This window comes from Equus asinus, chromosome 13 (genome assembly GCF_041296235.1).
Source record: "Equus asinus isolate D_3611 breed Donkey chromosome 13, EquAss-T2T_v2, whole genome shotgun sequence".
Classification (NCBI taxonomy): domain Eukaryota; kingdom Metazoa; phylum Chordata; class Mammalia; order Perissodactyla; family Equidae; genus Equus; species Equus asinus.
Genome location: NC_091802.1, coordinates 45,195,060 through 45,221,120, shown reverse-complemented (window position 1 = coordinate 45,221,120; position 26,061 = coordinate 45,195,060). Strand labels below are relative to the sequence as shown.

The following is a 26,061-nucleotide window of genomic DNA, read 5'->3' as shown; positions in this document are numbered from 1 at the left end:
AAAAGAAGGAGAAAGGGGCAGAAAACCTATTCAAAGAAATAATGGCTGAGAACTTCCCAAATCTGGTGAGGGAGATGGATCTTCAGGTGACAGAAGCCAATAGATCCCCAAACTTTATCAATGCAAGAAGACCAACTCCACGGCATATAGTAGTGAAGCTAGCAAAAGTCAACGACAAGGAGAAAATATTAAGGACAGCCAGGCAAAAGAAACTAACCTACAAAGGAACCCCCATCAGGCTATCAGCAGATTTCTCAGCAGAAACTTTACAGGCTAGAAGAGAGTGGAATGATATATTCAAAAATCTGAAGGACAAAAATCTACAGCCGAGAATTCTCTACCCAGCGAAAATATCCTTCAAATACGATGGAGAAATAAAAACTTTCCCAGATAAACAAAAATTAAGGGAGTTCATTGCCACAAAACCTCCTCTTCAGGAAATCCTCAGGAAAACCCTCATTCCTGAAAAATCCAAAAAAGGAAAGGGGCTACAAAACCAAGAGCAGAGGAGATAAGTAGAAGGACAACAACAGAGAGTAGCAGCTCTACATCAGAACAGATTAAACCATGGGACGAGAAACAAAGGAAACTGAAGAAAACCGGAAAACAAGACACAAAATGGGAGTGGTAGGCCCCCACGTCTCAATAATCACTCTAAATGTAAATGGATTGAACTCCCCAATCAAAAGACACAGAGTGGCAGGATGGATCAAAGAACAAGATCCAACAATATGCTGCCTCCAGGAAACACACCTCAGCCCCAAAGACAAACACAGACTCAGAGTGAAGGGATGGAGAACAATACTCCAAGCTAATAATGAACAAAAGAAAGCAGGTGTCGCTATACTAATATCAGACAAGGTAGATTTCAAAGCAAAACAGATAAAGAAAGATAAAGAGGGACAGTATATAATGATAAAAGGGACTCTCCACCAAGAAGACATAACACTTATAAATATATACGCACCCAACACAGGAGCACCAAAATTTGTAAAGCAACTCTTAATAGAACTAAAAGAAGACATCAACAACAATACAATAATAGTAGGGGACCTCAACACACCATTAACACCAATGGACAGAACATCCAGACAGAAAATCAACAAGGAAATAATAGAATTAAATGAAAAATTAGACCAGATGGACTTAATAGATATATATAGAACACTTCATCCAAAAACAGCAGGTTACACATTCTTCTCAAGTGCACATGGAACATTCTCAAGGATTGACCATATTTTGGGAACCAAAGCAAACATCAATAAATACAAGAGAGTTGAAATAATATCAAGCATCTTTTCTGATCATAACGCTATTAAACTAGAAATCAACTACAAGAAAAAAGCAGAGAAAGGTGCAAAAATGTGGAGACTAAACAACACGCTTCTCAACAAACAATGGATCATTGAAGAAATTAAAGAAGAAATCAAATATTATCTGGAGACAAATGAAAATGAGAACACGACATACCAAATCATTTGGGATGCAGCAAAAGCAGTCCTAAGAGGGAAATTCATCGCAATACAGGCTCACCTCACTAAACAAGAAAAAGCTCACGTAAGCAACCTCAAACGACACCTAACGGAACTAGAAAAAGAAGAACAAACAAAGCCCAGAGTCAGTAGAAGGAGGGAAATAATAAAAATAAGAGCAGAAATAAACGATATTGAAACAAAAAAGACAATAGAAAGGATCAATGAAACAAAGAGTTGGTTCTTCGAAAGAATTAACAAAATTGACAAACCCCTAGCCAGACTCACCAAGAAAAGAAGAGCGAAAGCGCAAATTAATAAAATCAGGAATGACAGAGGAGAAATCACAACAGATACCAATGAAATACAAGAGATCATAAGAGAATACTATGAAAAACTATATGCCAACAAATTGAACAACTTGGAAGAAATGGACAAATTCCTAGACTCCTACAATCTCCCCAAACTGAATCAGGAAGAAATGGAGAATCTGAATAGACCAATCACAAGTAAGGAAATAGAAACGGTAATCAAAAACCTCCCCAAAAACAAGAGTCCAGGACCAGACGGCTTCTCTGGAGAATTCTACCAAACATTCAAAGAAGACTTAATACCTATTCTCCTCAAACTGTTCCAGAAAATTGAGAAAGATGGAGAACTCCCTAACACATTCTATGAAGCCAACATCACTCTGATCCCCAAACCTGACAAGGACAACACAAAGAAGGAGAACTACAGGCCGATATCACTGATGAACATAGATGCAAAAATCCTCAACAAAATTTTGGCAAACCGATTACAGCAATACATCAAAAAGATTATACACCATGATCAAGTGGGATTTATACCAGGGACACAGGGATGGTTCAACATCCGCAAGTCAATCAACGTGATACACTACATCAACAAAATGAAAAACAAAAACCACATGATCATCTCAATAGACGCAGAGAAAGCATTCGACAAGATCCAACACCCATTTATGATATAAACCCTCAGTAAAATGGGTATAGAAGGAAAGTACCTCAACATAATAAAGGCCATATATGATAGACCCACAGCCAACATCATACTCAATGGACAAAAGCTGAAAGCCATCCCTCTGAGGACAGGAACAAGACAAGGGTGCCCACTTTCACCACTCCTATTCAACATAGTACTGGAGGTGCTGGCCAGAGCAATTCGGCAGGAAAAAAAAATAAAAGGAATCCAAATAGGTAACGAAGAAGTAAAACTCGCGTTGTTTGCAGACGACATGATCTTATACATAGAAAACCCCAAAGAATCCACAGAAAAACTATTAGAAATAATCAACAACTACAGCAAAGTAGCAGGGTATAAAATTAACGTGCATAAATCAGTAGCATTTCTATACACTAACAATAAACTAACAGAAAAAGAACTCAAGAACTCTATCCCATTCACAATCGCAACGAAAAGAATAAAATACCTTGGGATAAACTTAACCAAGGAAGTGAAGGATCTATACAATGAAAACTACAAGACTTTCTTGAAAGAAATAGGCGATGACATAAAGAGATGGAAAAACATTCCTTGCACATGGATTGGAAGAATAAACATAGTTAAAATGTCCATACTGCCTAAAGCAATATACAGATTCAATGCTATCCCAATCAGAATCCCAAGAACATTCTTCACAGAAATTGAACAAACAATCCTAAAATTCATATGGGGGAACAAAAGACCACGAATTGCTAAAGCAATCCTGAGCAAGAAAAACAAAGCCGGCGGAATCACAATCCCCGATTTCAAAACATACTACAAAGCTACAGTGATCAAAACAGCATGGTACTGGTACAAAAGCAGGTCCACAGATCAACGGAACAGAATTGAAAGCCCAGAGATAAAACCACACATCTATGGACAGCTAATCTTCGACAAAGGAGCAGAGGGCCTACAATGGAGAAAAGAAAGTCTCTTCAACAAATGGTGCTGGGAAAACTGGACAGCCACATGCAAAAGATTGAAAATTGACCATTCTTTTTCACCACACACCAAAATAAACTCAAAATGGATCAAAGACCTAAAGATTAGGCCTGAGACAATAAGTCTTTTGGAAGAGAATATAGGCAGTACACTCTTTGACATCAGTTTCAAAAGAATCTTTTCGGACACTGTAACTCCTCAGTTGAGGGCAACAATAGAAAGAATAAACAAATGGGACTTCATCAGACTAAAGAGCTTCTTCAAGGCAAGGGAAAAAAGAATTGAAACAAAAAAACAGCTCACTAATTGGGAAAAAATATTTACAAGCCACTTATCCGACAAAGGGTTAATCTCCATAATATACAAAGAACTCACACTGCTTAACAACAAAAAAACAAACAACCCGATCAAAAAATGGGCAGAGGATATGAACAGACATTTCTCAAAAGAAGATAGGAATATGGCCAATAGACACATGAAAAGATGTTCATCATCGCTAATCATCAGGGAAATGCAAATCAAAACTACACTAAGATATCACCTTACCCCCGTTAGATTGGCAAAAACATCCAAAACCAAGAACGACAAATGTTGGAGAGGTTGTGGAGAAAGAGGAACCCTCATACACTGTTGGTGGGAATGCAAACTGGTACAGCCACTATGGAAAACAGTATGGAGATTTCTCAAAAAGTTAAAAATAGAAATACCCTATGACCCAGCCATCCCATTACTGGGTATCTATCCTAAGAACCTGATATCAGATATCTCAAGAGTCCGTTGCACCCCTATGTTCATCGCAGCATTATTTACAATAGCCAAGACGTGGAACCAGCCTACATGCCCAGAAACTGATGATTGGATAAAGAAGATGTGGTATATATACACAATGGAATACTACTCAGCCATAAAAAAAGACGAAATTGGCCCATTCACAACAATGTGGATGGACCTCGAGGGCATTATGTTAAGCGAAGTAAGTCAGTCAGAGAAAGACAAACTCTATATGACTCCACTCATAGGTGGAAATTAGTATATTGAGAAGGAGATCTGATCGGTGGTTACCAGGGAAAAGGGGGGGTGGGGGGAGGGTACAGAGGGGGAAGTGGTGTACCCACAACATGACTAACAAAAATGTACAACTGAAATTTCACAAGCTTGTAATCCATCATAACATTAATAAAAAAAAAAAAAAAAAAGAAAGTCTTATTTTCTCCTCACAGGTCTTACACAACTTAAATTAGATAGGTTCTTATTTCTTGTTTACTTTTTGTTGTGGAAAATTTAAAATATATACAAAACAGAAAGCACATTGTAATGAGCACTCATGTACTCCCCCTAGCTGTAAATATTATTAACTCAAGGCCATTCTTATTTCATCTATAACCCCACCTACTTGTCTACCTTACCTCACTCCCACCTTTTCCCTTTAGGAAAGTTTCTGCTAAGTTATAGGGGCACAGATATCCAAAACAGGTACCTTTATTATGAATTGCGGGCTTTAACATAATAGAGTCCTTTGCTTCCATTTAATGCCTTTTGTCCTGACTTCTACTTTGTCACAGAGCAAAATCACAAACCTACTCTCTTTTTGTTTGCACTTTTGCCTAGGAAAAAATATCTGAAAAGACTATTAATATTGGTTATTTCTGGATAATAGGATGTTCAGTGTTTTGTTGCACTTTCAGATATTTTTGTACTTTTCCATTTTGGCTTAATTTTAATGTACTATTTTTCTAATAAAAATAATAAAGTCATAATTCTGAGGGAAAAAATAGCAAACTGACCCTCTTTTCAGATATGTCAACCCAGTTTTTCTGAAAATATATCACTTACCATCAGCTTCAGTCAACTCTATGATCTTTTCAAATTCTGGTTTAGAAAGGTAAACTCCAAAATTTTGAAGACAAGCATTCAGATCTTCACAATCAATATTTTTATCTTTAATTTTATCAATGGCTTTAACAACATCAGTCAACACTGAAAATAAAGCAATATGCTAATAAGTATTAATTACAAGTTCAAAAGAAAACACTGATAGTAAGATGAACTTTAGTCATAACAATAAATTAACAAAAATATTAAAAACTTCAGAAATGTTATATATGAAAAGCATTATCAGAATATTTAATAATACTTAAAACCAATAAGTTACAAAATCAGTCAAAAATATAGTATTCTACTTTGTTATAGTCTCTGTGTCTAGGAAGTGCCAATTTACAGGCAGTTACAATACTACAACTAAAAATACATGGGAACAAAAATATACAATTTCCTCATTTAATTCTCTAACAATTTAAAATTCCCTAGTAGTCTGTTTCTCAGTAGCAGACACAGAAGTAGAAAACCCTCAGTTCCAAATGGTACATTGGGATATGATTTTGTAGCAATACATGGCTCAGACTTTGGTAAATTAATCTTAGTTTATCTTCTGTAAACATGAATATTATTACTCAGAAATAACTACCCTACATGTATTTTTTATCATACTTTGGAATTTATGCTTTACAAATGCAGTATTCCCTTCATTAAACTTAAACTGATAAATTTTTACTGCAATGAAAGCTTTCTTAAAAGAAATTACTTACAAATATACAGAATTATTAAGATTGATAGGGGTATGTCTGTGTGTGTGTATAAACTCTGGGACAAATTAAACTCAAATAGGTTTTCTCTAATAGAAGATTAGGATAGGTGAAATGAGGAACTGGGCAGTGGAGGACACTAAAACCATTATCAGTAATTAATCTGCTTCAAGCAGTCACTGGAAGTCATTATGGACTGTTAAACAAAGAAATGATGATCAAAATGATGACTGAATTAGATGACCCTTAAAAAGATGATTCTTACAAGTAAATATGTAGAGCAAGATACATGTTCCTACCTTGTGAAAGAAATCTTTAGGTGAAAAAAATTCTCACTTAAAAGTTAACAACTGAGGAGTGATGTTAGCAAGATAGTTGAGTAGGAAGCCCTGAACCCTCCTTCTCCCCACAAACAGACTGATTCAGCAAAAATTCATGGATAAATTCCCTTTGTGAGAAATCAGAAACTAACTGAAAGGCTCTTTCACCCCATGAGAATGAAAAACCAGACTCACTGAAGCCAACATGGAGATCTGGGACACTCTCTTGCTGGAGACCCTGCCCCCAGTGCAGCAGCATATGATCTGGAAGGGATCCCCTGGCTCCCAGCTTCATCCAGGGGAGGGAAGGGTTAGTTCACACATCCAGTGGTCCAACTTTTCCAAAGGACCTCCCAAGAAGACGGGCTTCTCTCTTGCCAATCTTGGAGTTCTGATGAATCTAACACAGTCTAGTTGTCTGGGGCAGAATAGAGGCAGGGGCTTGGGCCAGTAGATGCCTATGATCCTCCCTTTTGCTCAGCACAAAGTGAGCTGATGAAAAATTCCAGCTCTCAGTTTACCCCTGGAGAGGGAAAGAGTTGATCCATGCATCCAGCACCCCAACTTCTTCAGGGCTTTACAAAGAACCAGCATCTGTCTTGCCAGTCATGGAGCCTGAGGAAGGAAAGAGCTGGTAGAGACCCCAAGAATATCTGACTGGACTGATTGACAGGGGTCTTCTCCTGTACAAAGCCAATCTGTGGAGACTGGGAAAGGTGTCTGCCTTGTCTAATGCACAGACACCAACACAGAGAGTCTCATAACTCTCATAAAAAATAAATAGATAGATGGATGGATAGATAGATAGATAGATAAATAACTCTCACAAAGATGCTCATCAAGATCAAGAGAATAATGCAAGAACAAAGTGAGAATTTCACACCGAGATAGAAAATATCAAAAGTACTAAACAGAAATCATGGAGCTGAAGAACACAATAACTGAAAAGTTCACTAGAGGTGCCCATCAGCAGACTAGATCAAGCAGAAGAATCAGTGAACTCAAGGACAGGTCACTAAAAAGAATTAAGTCAGAAAAGCAAAAAGAAAAAAAAATGAAAAAGAGTGAAGAATGTTTAAGGGACTTATGGGATACCATCAAGTGGACCAATACAAACATTATGGGAATCCCAGAAGGAGAAAAGAGAGAAAGGGACAGAAAATCTATTTAAAGGCATAATGGCTGAAAACTTCCCAAATCTGGGAAAGGAAATGGATAGCCAGATCCAAGAATCCCAAAGGACATCAAATAAGATGAACCAAAAGAAATTCACATTGAGACACATTATAGTCAAATTGTCAAAAGTCAAAGAAAGAATTTTGAAAGTAACAAAAGAAAAGCAACTTGTCACATACAAGGAAATCCATAAGACTATAAGTGGATTTCCTGGTAGAAACCTTTGCAGGGCAGAAGGGAGTAGAAGATATATTCAAAATGCTGTAAGAAAAAGCTACCAACCATGAGTACTATACCTAGGAAAGCTGTCCTTCAGAAAGGAAGGCGAGATCAAGATTTTTCTAGACAAACAAAAGCTGAGGGAGTTCATCACCACTACACCTGTCTTACAAGAAATGCTAAAAGTAACTCTTCAAGCTGAAATTAAAGGATGCTAATTAGTAACATGAAAACATATGTAACTATAAAACTCATTGGTAAAGGTAAGTATATAGTCAAATACAGATGAATCTAATTCTGTAATGGTGGCATATAAATCACTTACTTTAGTCTAAAGGTTAAAAGATGAAAGTATTAAAAATAACCATAATGAAACATATGCTAAAAGATACACTATATAAACAGATTTAAATTGTGACAACAATAACAAAGTGTTGGGAGAGAGTTAAATGTAGTTTTTGTGTGTGACTGAACTTAAGTTATTACTAGCTTAAAACAGATTCTTACAAGATATTTTATGTAAACCTGGAGGTAACCACAAAAAGAAAACACCTGTAGAAGTTACACAAAAGAAAAACAAATCAAAGAAGATCAATACAAAAAGTCAAAACACTTGGGGCCAGCCCCATGGCCAAGTGGTTAAGTTCGCATGCTCTGCTTCGGTGGCCCAGGGTTTGGATCCTGGGCACAGACATGGCACCACTCATTAGGCCATGTTGAGGCAGTGTCCCACATGCCACAACTAGAAGGATCCACAACTAAAATATACAACTATGTACTGACAGGATTTGGGGAGAAAAAAGCAGGAAAAAAAAGAAGAAGAAGATTGGCAACAGTTGTTAGCTCAGGTGCCGATCTTAAAAAAAAAACAGTCAAAACACAAAGAAAGACAGCAAGAGAGGAAAAGGCAGAAGAACTACAAGACTAAACAGAAAACAACTATCAAAATGTTAATAGTAAATTCATCCCTATTAATAATTACTTTAAATGTAAATGTACTAAACTTCAATCAAAATAGAGTGGCTAAATAGATTTAAAAAATAAATTAAAAAGAAAACAAGACCCAAGTATATGCTGTCTACAAGAAACTCACTTTAAATTTAAGGACACACATATGCTGAAAGCGAAGGGATAGAACAAGATATTCCATGGAAATGGCAACCAAAAAAGAGCAAGAGTGGCTATACCTATATCATAAAAAATAGATTTTAAGTGAAAAACTATCACAAGAGACAAACAAGGACATTGTATAATGATAAAATGGTCAATCTGGAGGAAGATATAAACATTAAAAATATATATGCATGCAATATCAGAGCACTTAAGTATATAAAGCAAACATTGACAGAACTGAAAGAAATACAATAGTAGTAGGAGACTCCAATATCCCACTTTCAATAACGGACAGAACATCCCGACAGAGTTTGAATCAAATGTACAGTATGGTGACTACTGTTAACAATAGCATATTACATACTCGAAAGTTGCTAAGTGATTAAATCTTAAGTATTCTCAACACACACACACAAATGGTAATTATGTGAGGTGTTGGAGGGGTTAATTAACCCTATTACAGTAATCACTTTGCAATATATGTGTGTTTCAAACCACCATGTTTCATACCTTAAACTTACACAATGTTATATATCAATTATATCTCAATAAAGCTGGGGAAAAAATAACAGAGGACTTGAATAACACTATGGATGAAATGGATCTAACAGACATATACAGATCATTCAACCCAACGGCAGCAGAATACACACAATTTTCAAGTGCACACAGAACATTCTCCAGGATATATCACATTAGATCACAAAACAAGTCTTAACAAATTTAAGAAGATTGAAATCAAACCAAGTATATTTTCTGACCACAATAGAATGAAACTAGAAACCAAGAGAAGGAAAACTGGAAAATTCACAAATATGTGGATTAAACCACACACTCTTGAATAACCATTTTCTTTTCTTGGGTCAATGGAAATCAAAAGAGAAATTAGAAAATACCTCAAGACAAATGAAAACACAACATATCAAGCTATGGAATGCAGCAAAAGCAGTATTTGGGGGTAAGTTCATAGTAATAGGTGCCTACATTAAAAAAAAAAAGACCTCAAATAAATGACCTAAGTTTACACATTAAGGAACTAGGAAAAGAAGAACAAACTCTCAAAGTTAGCAAAAGGAAGGAAATAAATATTAGAGCAGAAATAAATGAAACAGAAATTAGAAAAATAGGAAAAAATTGATGAAATGTTGTTTTTTTAAAAGATAAACGAAATTGACAAACCATTAGCTAAACTAATTAAAAAAAGAGAAAAGATTCAAATAAATAAATAAGAACTGATAGAGAAGACATTCCAACAGATAATACAGAAATAAAAAGGATTGTTAGAGACCATTATGAACAACTATATGTCAAAAAAATGGATAATTGACAAGAAATGGATAAATTCCTAGAAATATACAACCTGTCAAGACTAAATCATAAAGAAATAGAAAGTCTAAACAGACTTGTAACTGGTATGGAAATTAAATCAGTAATCAAAAACCTACCAACAAAGAAAAACTCAGGACCAAATGGCTTCATTAGTGAATTCTACCAAATATTTAAAGAAGAATTAACATCAATCTTCTCCAAGTCTTCCAAAAACCTGAAGAGGAGGGGATACTTCTAAACTCATTTTATGAGACCAGCATTACCCTGACACCAAAGCCAGACAAAGATACTACGAGAAAAGAAAACCACAACCCAATATCTTTGATGAATAGACATGCAAAAGTTCTCAGCAAAGTTCTAGTAAACTGAATCCAACAGAACATTAAAAGGATCATACACCACGACCAGGTGGGATTTATCCCTGAGCTACAAGGATGGTTCAACTTACAAAAATCATTAATGTAATACACCACATTAACATAATAAAAGATTAAAATCACAATTGTCTCAATAGATAGAGAAAGAGCATTTGACGAAATTCAACACCCTTTCATAATAAAAACTCTCAACAAACTAGGAATGGAAGGAAATAACCTCAACATAATAAAAGTCATATATGAAAAATCTACAGCTAACATCATACACAATGGTAAAAAACTGAAAGCTTTTCCTTTAAGATCTGGAACAAGGCAGATGGTCACTCTTGGTATTTCTAGTCAACATAGTACTGAATGTCCTAGCCAGCTCATTTAGGCAAGAAAAAGAAATAAAAAGCACCCAAGTTGGCAAGGAAAAAGTAAAATTGCCCTTGCTTGAAGATGATATGATCTTATTAAACCCTAAAGACTCCATTAAAAAAACTTTTTAAAGCTATTAGAACTAATAAACTCAGTAAAGTTGCATGATACAAAATCAACATACAAAAATCAGCTGTCTTTCTATACACTAACAATGAACTACCTGAAAAGGAAATTAGGAAAACAACCCTATTTATAAAAGCACTATGAAGAGTAAAATATCTAGGAATAAACTTAACTAAGGAGGTGAAAGACTTGTATACTGAAAACTAGAAAACAATGATGAAAAAAATTAAACAGGACACAAACAGATGGCAAGATATCTTGTGTTCATGGATTGTAAGACTTAATATTGTTAAAAGATCCATACTACCCAAAGTGATCTACAGATTCAATGAAATTCCCACCAAAATCTCAATAGCGTTTTTCACAAATATGAAATGGGGGGAAAAAAAACAATTCTAAAATCCATATGGAACCATAAAAAAACCCAAATAGCCAAATCAATCTTGAGAAAGAAGAACAAAGCTAGAGGCATCACACTTCTTGACTTCAAAATATATTACAAAGGTATGGTAATCAATTAGTATGGTACTGGCATGAAGACAGACATGTAGGCAAATGGGACAGGATAGAGAGTCCAAAAAAAGTCCACGCATATACATCTACTGATCTTCTAAAGGATGCCAAGAATACACAATGGAGAAAGGATAGTTTCTGCAACAAATTATGTTGGGAGAACTGGATATTCACATGTAAAAGAATGAAATTGGACCCTTATCTTATACCATACACAAAAATTAACTCAAAATGAATTAAAGACTTAAACATAAGACGTGAAATTGTAAAACTCCTAGAAAACACATAAAGGAAAAGCTTTATGACATTAATCTTAGCAATGATTTTATGGATATGACACCAAAAGCACAGGCAACAAAACCCAAAATACACAAGTGGGACTACATCCTGCACAGCAAAGGAAACAATCAACAGAGTGAAAAGGCAACCTGTGGAACAGGAGAGAATATCTGCAAAACATACATCTGATAAGGGGTTAATCTCCAAACTATATAAAGAACTCATACAACTCAACAGCAACGAAAAATGAACAACCTTATTTTAAAAATAGGCTAAGGATTTGAATAAATATATCTCCAAAGAAGACATACAAATGGCCAAGAGGTATATAAAAAATGTTCATCACTAATCATCAGGGAAATGCAAATCAAAGCCACAATAAGATATTGCCTCAGTATGGCTATTATCAAAAAAACAAAAGACAAAAAGCATTGGTGAGGATGTTGAGAAACTGGAACCCTTGGCACACTGTTGGCTGAAATGCAAAATGGTGCAGACACTACAGAAAACAGTATGGAGGTTCCTCAAAAAATTAAAAATAGAACTACTTACCATATTATCCATCAATTCCACAGATGGGTATTTATCCAAAAGAATTGAAATCAGGATCCCAAAGAGATATTAGCACTCCTATGTTCATTGAAGCACTATTTACAATAGCCAAGATGTGGAAACAACTCATATGTTCACCAACAGTCGAATGGATAAAGAAAATGTGGTATATACATACAATGCAATACTATTCAGCCTTTACAAAAGGAAATTCTGCAATATGTGACAACATGGACAAATCTTGAGGACATTATGCTAAATGAAATAAGCCAGTCACAGAAAGATAAATACTGCATGATTCCATTTACATGAGGTGTCTAAAATAGTTAAATTCAGTGAATCAAAGTGTGGAATGGTGGCTGCCAGGGGCTGGGGGGAGGAGGAAATGGAGAGTTACCAATCAACGGAAAACGTTTCAGTCAAGCAAGATGAATAAAGTCTAGAGATCTGCAATATAACATAGCACCAATAGTCAACAATAATGTATTGTACACTTAAAAATTTAAGAGAGTAGATCTCATGTTGAGTGTTCTCACCAAAATAAAATAACAAAAGTTAACAGCTCTTTTAAACTTTAGAGGTAGAGACAGCAGATTTGAGATGGGGTGGAAAGTCATTTGCAGCCAACCTGGAGGTAGAGTAACAGACACACTTCTCTTTCAGTGGCTTGCATGCATCCAATACCACATGGAATGCAGAAATCTGCCGAGAGGGTGGAACATTTTATATAAAGATCCCAGGTAAAAGAAGATAACTAGTCTCCAACCTTTTATTCTTAAAATTCAAAGTTAGGGTAATCTGTCAGAGAAGGGCAGGGTACAGAAAGACAGAATGAGGAGTCTGGCCATCGTCTTGAGTCAGCAAGGGCAAAGATGGTTCTAATTCCTGGGATGCCAATAAGTACCCCCATTCTCATCCAGCCCACCAAGACTTGGGATTGTGCCCTAGAAAGTGGCAGTGGAGGGGATATAAAGAGCTATACTTTTGAGATTCTGGTGCAGTTTGTCATGGAGCTCTCTTGCTTCAACTCAGACAATGCTTCTTTGATACAGGTGCATCTAAAGTGCTATATACACTTAGCAACACAGGCCAGTTTCACTGCAAAGCTCTCTTAGCTAAACATAACACTTAGAGAGTAGTGTATTCCTTCTTCCTCAAAGTATCAACATAGCCTGGACAGGAATCTCCCCTACCACTAGTACTAGTAGCAGGAGTAGAAGACTTAATCAGCTCCAGTAACATCTATTCATTCTCTCTTTCAGCATCAGCAATTCCAGCTATCAAAAAGTGGTTTAGACTTTCCTCATGAAAGGTGTGACAACCAACTTCCTAGTCTAGGCAAAGGATAGCCCATTTCAAAGCAATCAGTCTCTACTGGCGGCAGCATTCTCCAACCTCAAGGTGTATATATCTGAATTCAGGCTTCAGACACAGACAGACATATACAAACTTGCATTCCCACTAGCCAATAAAAAGGGCCCCCTTCCACAGTGTCAGTGGAGACCATGTGAGGAGCTTGGATTTCTATCCCCATCTAGCAATAACAAGGCACTCCTGCACCTCCTCCTGGGGTAGCAGCAGAGCAGGACTAGTGGAGAGACAGAATTTTCAATATTACCCAACAATAACAAGGCCACCCCCACAGTCATATCAGTAGAGACCATATGGGGAGCCAGAACTCCCATCCCCAGCCAGTAGCAATGAGATGTCACCCACCTTGGGTTGCAGTGAATGCTGAGTGGGGAATCTGGACTTCTACTTCTACCTGGCAGTAAGGAGGTTGCACCCTCCCTTTCCCTGGTAAAGCAGTGTCAGAGAAAGCCAACTAAAAACAAAAAGTTTAAAAAAGAAATCTCATAACATAATACAAAAATGTCAAGGTTTAATAAAAAAATCACTCATCATCTCAAGAACCAGGGAGATCTCAAACTGACCAAAAAGAGACAATCAATAGATGGTAACATCGAGATGACAGAGGAGTTAGAATCATCTGGCAAAGATTTTAAAGCAGACATGACAAAAACAGTTCAGTGAGCAGTTACACACTTGAAACAAAAGAAAAACTGAGCACCTCAGCAAAGAAATAGAAAGTTTCAGCAAAGAATTTAAAAATATCAAGAAAAACCAAATGGAAGTTTTAGAACTAAAAAACATAATAACTGAAATAAAAAGCTCAGTGGAATAGACTCAACAGCTGAATGGAGGGGAGAGAGCAAAGAATCAAGGAACTGAAAGACAGCAATAGAAATCACCCAATGAACAACACAGAAAAAATGAACAGAATCTCAGGGACTTGTAGAAATATAAAAAATATCCAACATTTGTGTCATCAGAGTCTTGGAGGAAGAGAAAGATAGCATGGCCAAAAAGGTACTCAAAGAAATGATGGATGAACATGTCCCAAATTTTTAGCAAGAGACGTTAACCTACAGATACAAAAAAATACATGCAACTCATACAGGATAAACCCAAAGAAATCCATGCCAAGACACATCATAATTAAACTTATGAAAACTAAAGACAAAGAAAAGATTCTTGAAAGCAGCCAAAGAAAAATGACACCTTATCAATAGGAAAAAAGAAACAATGAGAATGACAGGATTTCCATCAGAAACCATGGATGCTAGAAAGAAGTGGCACAATATTTTTCAAGTGCTGAAAGAAAAGAGTTGTTAACCCAAAATCCCATTCTCAGAAAAAATATTCTTCAGAAATGAAGAAGTCAAGATGTTCTCAGACGAAAGAAAACTAAGAGAATCTGTTGCCAGGAGACCTATGAATGGCTAAAGGAAGTTCTTTAAACAGAAAGGAAAAGATAAACAAAGAACTCTGGAATATTAGGAAGAAAGAAAGAAAACAGTGCGTCACAATATGGGTAAATATGGTAGGCTTTCCTTCTCCTCTTGAGTTTTTAAATTATGTTTGATGGTTGAAGCAAAAATTACAATACTGTCTGATGTGGTTTTAAATATACGTAGAGGAAATATTTACGGCAATTATATCATAAATGGGGGAGGATAAAGGGACATAAAAGAAGATAAGGTTTCTATATTTCACTTGAACTGGTAAATGATAACACCAATAGACTGTGATAAGTTATGTATATATAATGTAACACCTCGGGAAACCACTAAAAAAGCTATACAAAGAGATATACTCTAAAACACTATAGATAAATCAAAATGGAATTCTAAAAATGGGCAGAAGATTTGAATACATATTCTACCAAACATATATGAATGGCTAGTAAGCATGTACAAATATACTTGATATTATTAATCATTGGGTAAATGCAAAATTAAAACCACAATGAGATACCACTACACTTATTATAATGGCTATAATCCTCATACATTGCTGGTGAGAATGAAAATGGCATAGCCACTTTGGAAAACAGTTTGGCAATTTCTTAAAAAGCTAAACATAAATTTACCATGGAGACTAGCAACTGTTTTCCTAGGAATCTGCCCAAGAAAAACAAAGGCATACACCCACAGAAAGACATGTATGCAAATGTTAATTTCAGCATTATTCATGACAGTCCCAAACTGAAAACAATCAAATGTCCATGAACTGGTGAACCATCAACAAAATGGAGTATATCCATAAAATATAATACAGATTTACTTAGCAACAAAAAAGAATGAACTACTGATACATACTACAACATGAATTAACCTCAAAAATATTATTCAAAGTGATGGAAGTCAGGCACAAAAGACTACATGTTATCTGATTTCATTTATATTAAATGTCCAAAAAAGGCAAATTTATAGAGACAGAAAGCAGATCAGTGGTTGTCTGGGAAAGGGGATGGAGATTAACTACAAATTGACATAAGAGAATTTTTAGGAGTGATGTAAATGTTGCAAAACTGGATTGTGTCTACTTTTGGGTGTACATGCAAAAGAACTGAAAGCAGGAGCCCAAAGAGATATCTGCATGCCCATATTCACAGCAGCACTATTCACTATAGCCAAGACAAGGAAGCAACACAAGTGTCCACTGATGGATGGATAAACAAAATGTAGTATAAACATATAAGGGAATATTATTTAGCATGAAAAAGGAAGGAAATTCTGAAACATGCTATAACATGGAAGAATCTTATTTTTTAAATTTATTCATGGATGAATCTTGACAGCATTACGATAAATGAAATAAGCCAGTCACAAAAAGATAAATACTGTATGATTCCAATCAGGTATCTAGAATGGACAAATTCACAGAAATAGAAAGTAGAATCATGGTTGCCAGAAGCTGGAGGGGCAAGGATGAGTAGTTGCGTAAAGGGTATAAAATTTCAGTTTTGCAAGATGAAAAAGTTCTGAAAATTGGTTGCACAACAGTGTAAATATACTTAACACTAACATTACTGAACTGTATACTTAGAAATGGTTAAGATGGTAAATTTTATATCATGTACTAGTTACCACAATTAAACATAAGTTTAAAAAATAGTATAATGGGAAGAAAAAAAAAAGAGGAAGAGTCAGCTGTGACCAAGACACTCACTACTTCACAAAACGGCAGTAAAATGACTGAGTTGGTAAATGAATGATTGCATGGTGAAGCATTCTAGACATTGATTTGCTAATAGTGTCTTCAAGAAATCCAGACATTTAAGCACTTACATTCATCAGAAATGACAAATGATAATGTAGCTTTTAGCATGAGACTCTTCATCTAGGTTATAAAAGAAGTCTCTTCCTTTGGATTAATTTTTCCTTATCTGAGAAATCTTGGGAAGAGACAAAAAGCTTATCTTTCTTTTTTTAGCATATGAATAAACAGAAGGAAATAACAGCAAGCCTTAATAACTTTTACTTATTTTAATCTTGCTGACAAATATTTCATTATTTGTATTAAAAAAAACAAATCACTGCATGCAAAAAAAAGCTGGATTGTGGTGATGGTTGTATGACTCTACAAACTTAATAAGAATTAGTGCACGGGTGAATTTTATGTATGTAAATTATACCTCAATAGAACTGTTTTTAAAAATTTTCTAAAACAAAAGTAAACCAAACCAGTATTTCATTCAAACAAGTTCCTACAAAAAATTAAAAACCAAATCACCCATCAATTGCTAATAATGGGGCTAATTACCTATTTGACCTCCGCATTATCATTACTATTACTGTACATTTATGTAGCATTTTTCAGTTTGTAAAATCCACATAACTCTGTGATAAGTAAATTAGCTATTATTACCCTGATACAGCAAGTTTTTAAAAAACTGGCCAAGTAGCTTGCCTAAGGGTTTCAGGACTATTAAGTTCTATACAAAAAGCAAACTCAGTTCAGTTGAACCTTGTTCTTCTCAACTTAATTGCTCTTTCCTCCAAATCATTTAAAATAAATTTCCTACTTACCATCATATCCAGGAAGACTCTGCTCCTTGGAGAGAGCACTCATAAAGTCATCTAACTTCACCATTCCATTTTCTGTAAAACAAAGAGTTTAGATTAAAAATTTTGTTGTATTTTTGCATATGAGGTCAATTCACATTTTAATACAACTATGATAAAAATTACTTATCCTTCACTTCATCATCATCCTATTTCTCCTTCATATCCTGTCTCCCTAGGTAAGTCTTTCTAAATAAATTAGGTCAGTTTATTTCATTCAACAGTTACTGAGGGCATACTAGTGCCAAGAACTATGCTAGGCACCAAGGATACAAAACTAAGTAAGACACTGCCCATGCTTTTTTAATATCTATTACAAATTGCAAAGGACTGAGTTAGGTACTCAGTTCTTGATAGATGTAGGAAAAAGGAAAAGTGGCCATAAAGATAGCCCATAAGAAAGTTAAGGAGTCTATTTCACACCATAATGAAAACCAAGTCAATATGCTATCCATTAACACACCTTTACAATACTAACCAGCCCTGACAGACCCAAGTATCCCCATTCCTACTCCTGGCATCCAGCTGGTCCAAACAACTACCTATTCTTAGATACAAATCCTCCACAGTGATCATACCAATCCTGATAAGCAGCAGGAAGGGCTCAATAATTTTAGTAGCACTCGCTCCTTAGATTGTTTTAAATTAAATCTTCTTTCCTAGTTGCCTTAGCTAAGAAATTTTGCTCAAGTTCTAAGAATTCACTTCTAACGTTATTCCCAAGTCAGCCTTTCCTCAAAATGTTGCCTCTGCCCTCTCCTCAACTGAACTTCTGCTGTGGACAATTTTTGCCGAATGATAAAACACCTTCTCTAATATAAAAACTGTTCCTGAAAACTTAAACTCTGCCTTGAACTTAGGCTGGTGACTGGGATATGCCATTTAATATCTAAATGCTAACTGCCTGCCTTGATTATTTAAGTATCACTAGCCCTAAATTCCTAGCTATAGTACTCTCTCTACAATTTGGAATCTCCAATTATTTGTCCTTGGATTTGCTTAGAGATTTTTGTACCCCTTGTACATTGTGGTCTTACTGCCTGAACCTCTCTACAACTGCATCAGCCTTCCCCAGTACCTGTCCCACACTAGAAGGCATAGCTAGGGATAGTGATGAAGAGCCTTACTGAAACAATTCTGAGATATGAAAGGCCTAGCCCCTCCAAACCAATCCATTAGGTCAGACTTTCCAGGAATGTTTTTTTTACTACTATTTATTTTTGTTCTTTCTGAATCTTCTTTAGAATGGCCCATTCTCTTTCATTCCTAGTTGAGAGAACTTACTCTAACATTTAATACTATCCCATAAAAGCAACTAATTTTTTCCATAAGTCTGGTATTACCATCTTACCGTTTCTAGTAGTATCTGTCACAATCTTCTTGAACTCTTTATCTGATAAAGTAATTCCTATTGAAGGCAAAATGGACTGAAGTTCTTCTGCAGCAAGGTAATTTTCTTGGAGTTTACTGATAGCTTCACTGACATTTTCTAAATATACAAAATGTGGAGGACTATTCAGCAGCAGAATTTATGTATCTTAAGCAATAATTGGCACCTAAAATCTCTATCTAGTAGGCAGAAAGCAAGTTTTATCTACTTAAGATTACCTTATAGAAGGACTGCTTTTCTCTCCATATTTGTGTTGTATCTTATATTATACTTAATCTTTCTCGTATAGCTCAAACACAAAACCATCCTGAAATTCTATAAACATTTATAAACTACCTGTTTGGAGGAACAGCCTGTTCCAGTGGCCCAGCCAATGCTGCTTGGTTCTGAGTAAAATATAATGAATAAGTTCAAGAGATCAAAACACCAATGTGTTTTGTTTAAATTCCAGGATTCCAAACAAAAATTGAGAGTTCCTCCCCTTCCCATCACTTTACTCTACTATGCTTTCAGTTCACAACCTTCAAAATCATAAAATCCTAGAAGCAGATACACATGGCCATCATGAGCCTCCTAATATGATGCACTGAGATGGATACAATATTGCTTCTGTGGTGTTCTGGCTAAAAATGCATAACCTGAATTTACTCATGAAGAAACATAAGGAAAACCCAAAATGAGGGACATTATACAAAACAACTAGTCAGTACTCTTCAAAAGCGTCAAAGTCATAACAGATTGAGAAACCATCCCAGATCAGAGGAGACTAAGGACACCTGACAACTAAATGTAATACGTGATCCTGGATGAGATCTTGGGCCAGAAAAAGGACATTCATGGAACAACTGTCAAAATCTGAATAAGGTCTTCAGATTAGTAAATAATGTTGTTATCAGTGTTAATTTCCTGGTTTAGATCACTGTTTTATATATATATATATATATATATATATATATATAAAATGATGGTTATACAGGATCTTAACACTTGGGAAAACTAGATAAAGAGTACACAGGAACGTTTTTACTTTCCTACAATTCTTATGAATTTAAAATTATTTCAAAATGAAAAGTTAAAAATGTTTTTAAAATGTAAATCAAGTGGCAGTCACATTTCATAGATGCTCACTTACCATCAATTTATTTGGAGAAGTTATACCAGATAAACTATTTCATACTTCTCCATATACAGAACATTAAGTATGGCAGTGGTAGGTGACATCATTTGATTTAAGTGACACCAGGAAGGTAGATAACCACTTTCTTCCGCAGGCCTCTTCTACCCACTGGCTAAATGCCTACTACTCCATTATTTCTTTAACCAGGGCTTTAATTCTTATTGAAATACAAAGAACTCAGAAATAGAAATGAGGCACAGAGTAACAGCAGCGTATCAGTAAGGGAATCAGAATGAACATCTGTGCACCTCCTTAATTATATTCCTTTTTCAACTGACATTTAAAGTATCCATTAGTGTACAAGAATCACTAATTTTTCATTAAGCACTCATTTTAACAATTACATTCAACAATAAATGCAATAAAAAGGTCAGTAAGTTTCTTTAAAGAAAGTAAACATAACTTAAGTAACTTCAGCCAAGGACTACAGGAAGGAGTATTTAATTAGGATCCATACACAGTACTTCCATGATAAAACCAGCACAGAAGGGGAAAACATATTGGTTGGGAAATCACCGCTCATCTTTGAGGAAGACCATAAAACCTTGGGGACCTGAGATGTATAGTGTTAATTACTTTCTCTTGATATTCCAACATCCATAAGAGATAATACCTGAAGTACTATGGCTATCATATATTTAAAGTATGGAACTCTGAGCAAAAGTTTCACATAGACTTCTTACATACTTGGTTAAATAAATTACAAAACAAGCATTTCCAAAGGAAAACAAGGCCTCTACTTTCTACGGAACTTGAATGACTCAAATTAATCACTGAATAAGCTTCTCAGCCAAAGTTAGGCTCCCAAAAAAGGGAGCATCTGGAAAGGAACAACCATCAAAACCACAGTACTGTATCCATTGGCATATGTAGCAGAAGTGGTAGTTATCCAGAGTATTTACAACTGAAATGCCTATAACTATCTAATAACTGGTTAATTCAGCTTGTTTCTGTGATGACTAAAGAACTCAAGGACCTAGATTTTGACTTAGATATATAGATACTGACCCAGAGCATTAATTACAATTTTTTCCTTAGATGAAATCTGTTTTAGAAGGCTGGAATGCCTTCTCACAGCTGTCTTCTGAAGTTTTGGGGTACTAAATATATCACTTTTATCCAGAGACTTTTTGAGGCTTGTAATACTCTTCAAGTTTTGTGGTTTAGACTTTGAGTCATGAATTTCCATCTTCTCTGAACTTCTGTCAAAGTTTACGCCATCCTTTGCATATGGTTCCTGGAATCCTACATCACTGCTGTCAACGTCATCCAGGAATTTTCTCATTTGCAAAGTATTTTTTGATCTTTTAAATTCAAAGTCATCATTCTCTTCCATAATTTTACAATCTTGGGGGCCTTTCCTAATTATCTTTTGGGATAATGATGGTTCAGGTTGTCTAGAAGAGAAAATGTTTTTCTTCCTATACTGTAGATAGCATCCTGACACATTTGATAACTTTCTCTTTGAAGTAGTTTCATCCAAGGCTGATCCTTCCATAATTGCTAAGCAAGAGAAATATGTTCAATTATTTGATTTACCTGTACAATCCATAATATTTAAAAAATAACAACTAAGTCTTCACGAAAGCTATTCAAGAAATTAGTTGCCTAAATACATAAAACAAAGTTACTAAGTTGAAAAAACTAACAAAGCTGATGACCAAAAGATTGAACTATTAACTAGGCTTATTAGAATTTGCTGGTTTAATATATTTAAATACTTCCATCCAAAGATCTTCAAAGTTATACCAAATCTAAAGTGATATCCTACTGAAGCTCAAGGTTCTCATCCCCTACTCTTTCCCAATTTAGCAAGATAACAAACTAATAAGCCAATACAGATACAAATCCTTTAGTTATGAGGGTGCAGAACTATGAGGAAGTTGTAGAGTGGAAGTTTTTATTTATAAAGTTAGAATACAAATAATTTCTCTCCTAAATATTCTCAGTACTTGTGGGGGAAAAATAACTTCGTATGTAAAATAACATCTCCAGAAAAATATTAATACAATGTCCCAAGCGGGGCTTCATTTACAAAATTCATGTGATGGCTCAGAATAGTACCTTACACTTGAATAACACATTTTAAAGCATTTCAAATGTTGCAATACTTGATTCTCAAAACAACTCTATGAGATGGTCAAGCTCCTATAAAATCAAAGAAAACAAGAGACTTCAACAGAGTAGCAATACAATCTTGACTATGAAGACATTTCACATAGAGAAAATGAAAAGTTTCATAGTTTAATCTATTAGAACGAAAAATTGAATGAAAATATTTGGATTTTAAACACCTGGAAATATTTTTTTAATAATTTATTTTTTAATTGACATATAACATTGTATTAGTTTTAGGTGTAAATAGTCTGGAAATCTTTAAAAAATGGTAACATGGATCTTTAAATGCTACCTATCAAAAAGAAATAGGCTAGTGAATGGGTAAAAAAATGAAGGCTTTGACATTTCTTCTTCTTTTTTTTTTTTGAGGAAGTTATGCCCTGAGCTAACATCCGCTGCCAATCCTCCTCTTTTTTGCTGATGAAGACTGGCCCTGAGCTAACATCCATGCCCATCTTCCTCTACTTTATATGTGGGTTGGCTACCACAGCATGGCTTGACAAGAGGCGCATAGGTCTGCACCCGGGATCTGAACCAGCAAACCCCGGGCCGCCGAAGCAGAACGTGTGAACTTAACCACTGCATCACTGGGCCGGCTCCTGACATTTCTTCTCTAGGCCAAGACATCATAATAGGGAGCAACTTTACCCTCCAGCCTTAAACAACTAAAAAATTGGACAAGATATATGAAAAAGTACAGTTTTCAGACATTGGACAACAGGCAGCACAGGACAGTAAGCAAAAGAACAGGAGAAAGAGTGTTGTATAGAACAAACATTTGAAGTTATAATAACAAAAACGATTTCCAAATTTGGCAAAAGACAGATTGAAGAAGCTCAGTAAATCCCAACAAGATAAACAAAAAAATCCACTCCCAAACCTAAAAACTAAAGACAAAAAAGTGGCCAGACCCATTGCCAAGGGGTTAAAGTTCCATGCACTCTGCTTCGGTGGCCCAGGTTCACAGGTTTGGATCCCAGGTGTGGACCTACTCTACTTGTCAGCCATGCAGTGGAGGCATCCCACATACAAAATAGAGGAATTTTGGCGCAGATGTTAGCTCAGGGCTAATCTTCCTCAAGCAAAAAGAAGAGGACTGGCAACAGATGTTAGCTCAGGCTGAATCTTCCTCACACAAAAAAGAAAATATCTTGAAAGCAACCAGATAAAAACAACACATTTTATAATTTAAATAACATCAGATTTATCATCAGAAATTGTGGAAGCCAGATAAAAGGAACAACATTTTTAAAGTGCAGAAAGAAAATAACTGTCAAGCCAGAATCCTAAATTCAATGAAACCATCCTTCAGGAATTATAGAAAATAAAGATATTCTTGGATGAAGAAAAATTAAGGTAATTCATTTTTAGTAGATCTGCTCTTAATAAAAATTTACTAAAAGAAGTTCTTCATACAGGGTGGAAATCATACCCAAAAGACATCTGGGCAGTCAAGAATGAAGGAAAAGAAATAATGAACAGTAAAGCTGTGGTTAAACACAATATGCTATTCTTCTCCTCTTGAAAGTTTAAAATATGTTTGATTATTGAAAGCAAAACTTATAAACATTGTCTGATGGCATTTTCACCGTATGTAGTGGTAATACATAAGAAAATCACAAGATAAAGGTGGAGTGGTAAAGAGACTTATGTAATGGTAAAATTTCTATATTCCACTTGAAGTGGTAAAATATTTCTTTTAGTACACTGCAAAAGGTTAAGCACATATATTGTAATCCTTAGAACAACCACTGAAGAAATGCAGAAATATAGTGAAAATATATATAGATAAATTTTAAAAGAATAATAAAAAAGTTCAAAAAAACCAAAAGAAGGCAGAAAATGGTTGAAAAACAGAGGAACAAATAGAAAAAATAATAATAACATGGTATACCTTTATCTGAACATATAGGTAATTACATTAAATATAAAGGGTCTAAACACTCCAACTAAAAGATATGAGAATGAATACAAAAACATCATCCAACTCTATGTGCTTTACAAAATACTTCAAATATGATAATATAGGAAGATTAAAAGTAAAAGGAATGAAAATATACACCATGTAAACACCAATCAAAAGAAAACTGGAGTGCTTATATTAATATCAGAAAAAGCAAACTTCAGAGCAAGGAAAATTACCAATGATTACATACATATTACACAAAGATAAAAGAGTCACTTCACCAAGAAGATGTAACTATCCTAAATGTGAATGCAACTAACAACAGAAATTCAAAATGCATGAACCAAAAACTGAAAGGAGAACTAGACAAATACACAATTACATTTGGAGACAATGCTCCTTTCTCAGTAATAGAACTAGAAGAAAGTCACCAAAGACACACAAGAAATAAAATGACATAATGATTAGAATTACGCATGAGAGTAGGTATGTGATTATCAGTAATATCTATATAGCAAAAGAAAAATGAATGAAAAACTTTTATACCAGAGAGAAAGTTAGAATTCAAAATAAACTTTGAAACTTTCAGGTAATGCTGGCAAATTGATCAGCCTTCAAAAACCCCATTAAAACTAAAGGAATTTTTTAAACATCATAAGTCCATAATAGCAAAAAGAACATGAAAAGAAACAATTGGAATAAAATTTTGAAAGTTGGCAAGCTGATGAACTTAGTAGACCTAAAAATGATGAATCCTAAGCCAGAATGGGGAAAGTCAAGAAGCAATCCAATTCATAACACAAAACCTCCAAATTCTCAAAAATTAGTGGTGTTTAGATGCCTGTGAAAGTGAGGTTAAAAGTAAAGCTAAAAATAAAGGATTGGTTAAAAGTCCATTTAAGTAGTAATTAGATACCTAGATTCCCTTCACATAGCCAGATATTGACCTTCTCCTACCCCAGTAGAAGACTGACAATTCATTAGAGAAGGTTAAACACACAGTCTCTGGATTAGGGAATACTAAACACAATAGAGGGTAGAGGTATTATATGAAGAATGAGGAGGAAGGGTTACATGACTATTACCACTAAATAATGGGAACTCTAGTCCTTTTGTCTCATTAAACATCTGGAACTCTGGTAAAAACAAATTATCCTCCAGGAAACATATTAGAAGCTTCTTCTTTGAACGCTCTAACCATCTTGAAAGGGAAAAAGTCCTAAAGATAGTGCTATGAAGGGTCTTCTAGGAAAATGGCCCAGCTAGATCACCCAATAGCATGGTTTCTTGACCTCAGCAGTATTGGCATTTGGGGACAGATAATTCTTTATTGAGAGGTGCTGTCTGGTGCATTGTAGGACATTTAGAAGCATCTCTGGCCTCTAATCACTTGATGCCAATAACACAGGTTGTGATGACCAAAAACGTCTCCGTGTTGCCAAATGTTCCTGGAGGTGGGGGGCGGGGGGAGTGGAGTCCCAAAATCACCTCTAGTTAAGAACTACTACCCTACAGTATTCAGCTGATACTCAACTAGTTTCACCCTTAGTCTCAGAGCTTCCAAACAGCTTTTTAGTTCACCATTCTCAATTATGAGCCAACAATCAAAGATCACCATACAGTTGAGGAATGCCTCTAAGATGAAAAGCAAACAATCAGAGGAAAATAACTTGGAGGAAGCAGAGTATGAATGA

At 35.2% G+C, this 26,061-nt stretch overlaps 1 protein-coding gene across 1 annotated transcript in view; it reads right to left on the bottom strand.

Annotated features, from left to right (window-relative positions):
* Positions 1-26,061, bottom strand: part of EFCAB13 (EF-hand calcium binding domain 13) — a 96,576-nt gene that overhangs the window by 35,511 nt on the left and 35,004 nt on the right. The window contains exons 9-12 of the mRNA XM_070482180.1: positions 21,352-21,846; positions 19,128-19,265; positions 17,741-17,812; positions 5,253-5,396 (exon numbers count right to left, since the gene is read on the bottom strand). Of these exons, the coding sequence (XP_070338281.1) occupies positions 5,253-5,396; positions 17,741-17,812; positions 19,128-19,265; positions 21,352-21,846 (849 nt within the window). The remainder of the gene's footprint in view (positions 1-5,252; positions 5,397-17,740; positions 17,813-19,127; positions 19,266-21,351; positions 21,847-26,061) is intronic.